Genomic DNA, 7,521 nt, shown 5'->3' on the forward strand with positions numbered 1-7,521 from the left:
ACTTTATTTTGGTTATAAAATAAAATCGTTGTTTTTTTATGATATTAACAAGAATTTATATTTTTATTAGTCATTGTCATTTTTTTATAATTATATTATTAAATTAATTAAATTTATGAAACCAAATTCTAAATTTTCATAAATCCTCTAAAAACAATATCATCATTGTTTTACATCTAAAAAAAATTAACATGTCCGGCGACATTGCGAAAACCAAACCGTTTGTTGATGATAATATTAATTCCATATTCTAGAAGCAACACGAGAGCCACATAGCATGCTCACCGGTCTCCTCCACCCCTTTAATCTTTCGTAGCACCATTCATTTATCATCGTCGCTTAACCACTTCTGTCTCTTTCTCCTTTCCAAATTGAACATCACCAAACTAATGCACCTTAGGATAGATACAATACAACCTTTATATTAGCGGTGTTCATAAATATGATTCGGTGAAGTAGGTTTGATATTTCCAACATAATTTTTAATGTTTTGTAAATTTCACCTATTTATTTTTTATTTATACCCGATGGTTAGATATATCTTGCTAGGTTAATTATTTTGTGAATATTATATATATTTACAAGTTAAATTTATATTGCTAATTTTTATGGACTAAATTTAACTAGAACTAAGAATTATGCTGAACAAATCAAAACATGCTATAAGTCTTAACAAATAATTTAGACTTAATACATCAAATAAATTAATTAACTAAAATGAAAGAATTAATTGTGAAAAAATAAAAATAAATAAATAGCAAGACATATAACAATAAATATTTAAGTTTATTGTTATAAGATATACATGTTAGGTTGAGTTTCTTGACCCGTGATGTTTATTTCTTAGATTTTTTAACTCACTATTATCTATAATATCCATATAATATGGCTTTAATGGATTGGGTGAAGTTGGATAATGCAAATATTATAAATGAATTGATATTTTTAAACATCCCTATTTTATATTGATTTTTTTTCACAGTATAGATAACCATTTTATACATAGAATGATTTGTTTATTTTAAATAGTTTTAAGAAACAATCCTTTATATTAACCTAATACATTAAAAAAAATAATTTTTGTATTAGGTTAACCTTGGAATTGATTAACAAAATAGAAGGTGAGATGTGAACATCAAAACTATCTGTTGCTGATGAAAGATTGTTGGGTCAGCAGCGACGATATGATATTACGATGGTTGCATCAAGTCCACACATTTCCTCATCTTATTGGTCTAAAAATGCAAGGACAATTAAATTAAAGCCTCACATGTTTCAGATGTATTTATCTTAATTAAATTAACCCCCTCCCCCAACCTCTATATATATACTCTCCATATTTCCATCGTCTCATCGGATCAAAGCATACACAAAACCATGGTGGAAACGGTATGATATATATTTGTGTGTGTTAATTTATCTTTTAATGCATCGATCCTCTTAATTTGGCTATATATGTACAACTTCTTGATAATCTCTACAGCGGATTCTTCCATGTCAGAACATGTTTTGAGTTCTTCCAATCTTTCTGTCTATAAATTTATCATGACGACGTTTTTTTATGTTTTCTATTGGGATTAATCATGGTGCGGTCCTATATGAAATGCATGCACTAACTACTACTGTTACAGAAAGTCACAACGATGGTGATTAAGGTGGTTGACCTTGGCTGCGAAAAATGCCACAAGAAAATCAAGAGAGTACTGTGTGCTATCCCTCGTGAGTCTTTCTTTTTTCTCTTTAAAAACAGTGCCAGGTTTGAGTTGTTTTTATTACCAAAGGAAGTGACTAAGTTTTGTGGATTTGATGATGTTAATTAATGAACAATAGAAATCCAGAACCAGACATATGACAAGAAGGAAAACACAGTGACAATCACTGTGGTGTGTTGCTGTCCTGAAAAGATCAAGAAAAAAATATACTGCAAAGGAGGTCGAACTGTCAAGTGCGTTGAGATCAAGCCGCCTCCGAAGCCAAAACCAGAAACAAAACCAGAACCAGAAACAAAACCAGAAACAAAACCAAAACCAGAACCAGAACCAGAACCAGAACCAAAACCATGCACTTGTTGTGAAAAATGCCGCCGAGGCCCATGTTGTCATCACTTTTGTATGCCAACAGTACCTCCATATTGTCCTGTACCTTGTAGAAGGGCGGTGTGTGATATATGGGAAGACGGTTGTTGTAGTTGCCGAAGTAGGGGTTACTATCTGTGCAGAAGTGCATATGTTTGTGAAGAGTACTATCCCTCGGCGCCATGCACAATCATGTAAAGGGAAATCAAGTTAAGAAGACCGATGATTTGAGTCAACGTCCAACATCAACCATTGGATTCAAACCCAGTGGTCATGATGGACCTTAGTACTGTTGTTGTATTTATATCATCTGTTTTGTGATGCTGCTGTTGTTTTGACCTCTTTCATCTAGATGATGCACGACTTCATTTGTTACATGTTTGGTCAGCAAAATGGGAGGCTTTACTACATAGTCTTTGTTTTCTATGTTATCTTATCCTTGTATAGTCCTAGGATTTTGTCCCTTTCGATGGATGTTTTCTTCCAAAGTGCTATATATTATCTGTTTCAAAAAACCCCTCGATCTCCATCTATTCTCTCGTCATTTTTTGCCGGATGAAATGCCCAGAAACAACATCATTCGACCGTACTTTGGCAATGATGGTTTTCAGAACCTTGTCATAACCTTGTCTAGCTAGCTAGTTGTCTATGTTGAAATGTTGGGGTCAGTTTTGGCTGCAAATTATTGGGTCTTCTTCCTTCGTTATAAATATTTTATGTGATACAATAAGGTTGGTGATCATGTGGGAACAATATTTTATTACAAGAGATGTTAAGATTTTTAATAAATTAATATAGGGGATTTTAAAGCTTCCATAATCATTGCTGTTAATTTGTATAGTGATAGTGCATCTCAGCATCTTCCTTCCATTCACTTTCCATTTGGTTTCTTTAATTTCTGACAGTAACTGATCGATGGCTTTTGTTTGTAAACATTATGAAGCTTCGCTGTCAGAAATTTAGGTCATGCATGATCCATCTAGATAATGGAATGTGGACTGTCATGATCCCGTCATTGTACTTGGCGATAAGAATTCTCTCATGAATATCACAGAATCATTGAATTGAGCAGTTCCCTTCCTTCTCGTGATTTGTTGATATATGAGATTATGTAAAGTTGTCGACTACGAAATTTATATTAGTTGCTCTCTAAACACTAATATTAATGATTAAAAGAGTGAAATTCTTGCACAATGAAAAATATGGGATTCCTATTTTCTCAGTTTTAAATAAATGTTTTGTGATCACATCTGATATAGAATCTGAAATGTGAGTTTGTTATATCAATTCGCGGGCAGGGAGTCAATTCATATATATTATAAAATAATATTATTTTGATTGAAAAAACTTAAATAATGTTTTTCTGAATAAAAGTTTTTAAAAATCCAAGTAATTAACCAACATTTGAGTCAGGTTTTAGATTGACTATCATTATATACACTATTATTATAATTATGTCATTAAATTTAAATTTAATGATTCATTGAAATTTGCCAAGTTATTATCATTTTTAATATAAACTAAAATAATACCAAATTATTTTTTAATTTAAAGATTTAGATATAAAAAACATGAAAAATGCAAAAGCAGTTGTACCAAAATAAGTGGCGTAAAAAGAAAAAGAAATTTTAACGTGGTTTTTTCCATCAGAAAAAATGTACTTTTCTAACTAATAAAGGGAGATTGACGTGGCAAAGGATGCCCTTTTTTTATTTCACCCAAAAGAAAAGGGTATTTATTTGCTTTACTAACCAGTCTCGACACAGAAATTGAGCTTTGTAACCCATTGGAGCCACCAAACTTTATGAATGATGCTAGCTTTATATGTAAAAAAAAAAAAGTAAGATGTTTGATCATTTTACAGTACATTAAAGTGAATTTCACACGTCTTTTTTTCTTTTTAAAGTATTTTTTAATTTTTTTATTTGAAAAAAACATTAGATTAAATGTTTTTTTATATTTTTAATATGCTGATATTTTTTAAAATATATATATTATTTTAATATATTTTTAATTGAAAAATCCTCGATCGTAAAACATATTATATGGTAGGTGGCAGTCATCATTGAAATACAATGAAATGATAAAATTAATCAATAGAAATTTAAAGGGATTAAGGCCCTTTTCACGAACTTTTTAATGATTTAAAGGGATTATTGGTTTTTAATTATTTTCAACAAAAAAGAAAAACTTTATACATTTTGTTTGCCAATTAGGGCTTCACAGAACATTGATTATTGAGAGAAATTATTTTATTTAAAGTGAAATTAAGGAATATAGTCATGATGATCAGAAAATTAAACAAGTGATCATCGGTCAATAAAATCATTAAAAAGTCACCTCTTTCTGCGTCAAGCCTTTTGGATCTCCAATAAATCATCTCGTCCTTGAACTCACCAATATATACTTTGAGTTGAAGGAAGCAGCGCAGTACTCATCTGTTCCCACATCGATTGCTTCACTCTCTTCTTTTCATGGCGACGAAGCAAGCTACCACCTTTTCCCTCTTTAAATAAACCGACATTTTTTAAAAAAGAAAAATTTCTTTAGCAACCACGCTTTAGATTTCTTTTGATATTGTGACGTAGTGTAATTGAACTTATTATAATTTTAAACGTTACTTAATTTTTCAGCGCTTAAATTTGCTTTTCATCTTAAATAATGGTAAAAACTTGATTTTAAAAAGGTTTAATTTATAGATTTTTTAAATCATAGTCGCAAAAAATATACAAAAAACAATTATATATTTATGTTCTATATGTGTGGTAACATATATAGTTAAATCAGCTTTTTAGAGTGTTTTTTAAATTATTTTTTATTTAATAGTTTTATGAATACTTTTTAATAATTTTAATGTGTTTGTTAATGCAAATAATAAAATTAAAAATTATTTTAATATATTTTTAATATAAAAATATTATTTTAAAAAAACTATTTATCTCATTTTCAAACATGAACTTAACCTCACATACGAGGATTCTTGTGCACTATTTACGGTTTCAACATAGTCCATAATGTGTCGTCAACTTTTCAAGCATGAGCAATAAGTGTCAATGTCATCTCTCTCAAGGATTGTAAACTGGATCAATATTTTTCTTGTTTTATGAATTTATTTATTATTATTTAATTTAATTTGAAAGATAAAATTATAAATTATAAAAATTTAGGTTAGATATCTTTAATAATATTATAAATATTATTATTGTCATTATTATTAACATGATTATTAATAAAAAAATTAAAAAAATATTATTACTATTGAAAAAAATCATAGATTTAATTTGAAGAGTAAAATTAAAGATTATTATTATATTATTATTGTCATCATCGTCGTTGTTATTCTTATTTTTAATGTTGTTATTATTTTATTATTATTAAATTTAAAAAAAATATTACTAATAAAAAAATTATAAATTAAATTTGAAGAGATTAAAAACTATAAAAACTTAGGTCAGACAAGTTCATCATCATCATCATCATCATCATCATCATCATCATCATCATCATCATCATCATCATCATCATCATCATCATCATCGAAACCAAATCCTAGAAACATAGATCTAGTTGTGGCCCCAAATCCAAGTTTATTATTATTAGTAGTATTCTTATTATTCTTATTTTTATTATTATTGTTATAATTAGATCATTAATAATTTTTTAAAAAAATATTTTTGCTATTGAAAAAAGACCATAAATTTAATTTCAAGGAATAAAAAACTATAAGAACTTGAACTAGACAAGTTTAATATTATTATTAATATTAAAAATATTATTATTTGTATTATAATTAATATTATAAATATTACTTTTAACAGCAAGTATTACGGTATACTCAAGACTTTTAAATCTAGTTTTATAAACTTTTAAATCTAGTCTTAAATATTAATATTTTTTATGTTATGATGCTTGTGGGGTCAGCAGCGACGATGAAAGATTGTGGGGTCAGCAGCGACGATGTTTATGATGCTTGCATCAAGTTTCCACTCCCAAGTCAACATTTCCTCATCTTATTGGTCTCAAAATGCAAGGACACCTAAACTAAGGCCTCACATTTAATTTAATTTATCTTAATTAAATTAGGACCCCCCCCCCCCCCCCCCACACCTCTCTTTATAGATATATATAAATATATATACACTCTCCATATTTCCATCGTCTCATCGGATCCACGCATACACAAAACCATGGTAGAAACGGTATGATATATATTTGTGTGTGTTAATTTATCTTTTAATGCATCCTCTTTGGCCTTTTTCTTCTTTTTACGTGGATGTCCTATATATGTACAAGTTCTTGATATATAATCTCTACAGCGGATTCTTCCAATCTTTCTGTCTATAAATTTATCTTGAGATTTTGCTTTGTTTGAAATGCAAGCACTAACTACTACTGTTACAGAAAGTCACAACGATGGTGATTAAGGTGGTTGACCTTGGCTGCGAAAAATGCCACAAGAAAATCAAGAGAGTACTGTGTGCTATCCCTCGTGAGTCTTTCTTTTTTCTCTTTAAGAACAGTGCTAGGTTTGAGTTGTTTTTATTACCAAAGGAAGTGACTAAGTTTTGTGGATTTGATGATGTTAATTAACGAACAAGAGAAATCCAGAACCAGATATATGACAAGAAGGCAAACACAGTGACAATCACTGTGGTGTGTTGCAGTCCTGAAAAGATCAAGAAAAAAATATACTGCAAAGGAGGTGAAGCTGTCAAGTGCATTGAGATCAAGCTGCCACCAACTCCACCACCATCACCACCACCACCACCACCAACTCCACCACCATCACCACCACCAACACCACCACCATGCACATGCACATGTTGTGAAAAATGCCGCCGAGGCCCATGTTGTCATCACTTTTGTATGCCAACAGTACCTCCATATTGTCATGTACCTTGTAGAAGGGCGGTGTGTGATATATGGGAAGACGGTTGTTGTAGTTGCCGAAGTAGGGGTTACTATGTGTGCAGAAGTTTATATGTTTATGAAGAGTACTATTCCCCGACATGCAAAATCATGTAAAGGGAAATCAAGTTCAGAAGACCGATGATTTGAGTCAACGTCCAAGATCAAACATTGGATTCAAATCGATCCAGTGGTCATGATGGGCCTTAGTGTTGTTGTGTTTATAATATCATCCCTTTTGTGTTGCTGCTGTTGTTTTGACCTCTTTCATCTAGCTAGATGACGCACGACTTTGTGCCGAGCTAGTATTTTCAAGTCAATGGTCACAGTTTTTCCATTGTTGATGGCTTCTTACATGTTTGGTCAACAAATATGGGAGGCTTTACTACATGGTCTTTGTTTTTTATGGTATCTTATCTTTGTAAAGTCCCTTTGGATGTTTTCTTCCAAAGTGCTATTATCTGTTTCAAAAAACCCCTCGATCTCCATCTATTCTCTCGTCATTTTTTTGCCGGATGAAATGCCCAGATACAACATC

General features: G+C 30.5%; 1 protein-coding gene across 3 annotated transcripts; it reads left to right on the forward strand.

The window, feature by feature from the left end:
• Positions 1-1,248: 1,248 nt before the first annotated feature.
• Positions 1,249-7,320, forward strand: LOC133688039 (protein PYRICULARIA ORYZAE RESISTANCE 21-like). Of its 3 annotated transcripts, none has more exons than XM_062107417.1 (3): positions 1,249-1,389; positions 1,632-1,719; positions 1,831-2,894. In XM_062107417.1, the coding sequence occupies exons 1-3, from the start codon at positions 1,378-1,380 to the stop codon at positions 2,271-2,273; spliced, it is 543 nt and encodes a 180-aa protein (XP_061963401.1). In that variant the 5' UTR covers positions 1,249-1,377; the 3' UTR covers positions 2,274-2,894. The 3 variants fall into 3 exon arrangements, with proteins under 3 accessions (XP_061963401.1, XP_061963403.1, XP_061963402.1); XM_062107419.1 differs by lacking the exons at positions 1,632-1,719; positions 1,831-2,894 and adding exons at positions 6,477-6,564; positions 6,676-7,320 and having other exon boundaries at positions 1,250-1,389; XM_062107418.1 differs by lacking the exons at positions 1,249-1,389; positions 1,632-1,719; positions 1,831-2,894 and adding exons at positions 6,204-6,274; positions 6,477-6,564; positions 6,676-7,320.
• Positions 7,321-7,521: the final 201 nt, after the last annotated feature.

The sequence above is a fragment of the Populus nigra genome, chromosome 3, assembly GCF_951802175.1.
Source record: "Populus nigra chromosome 3, ddPopNigr1.1, whole genome shotgun sequence".
Taxonomy (NCBI): domain Eukaryota; kingdom Viridiplantae; phylum Streptophyta; class Magnoliopsida; order Malpighiales; family Salicaceae; genus Populus; species Populus nigra.

Bases quoted from the DNA above. Each gene is read 5' to 3' on its own strand.
- LOC133688039 (XM_062107417.1), top strand. The intron at 1,720-1,830 runs GTGAGTCTTTCT...AATGAACAATAG, and splicing joins AGTACTGTGTGCTATCCCTC to AAATCCAGAACCAGACATAT.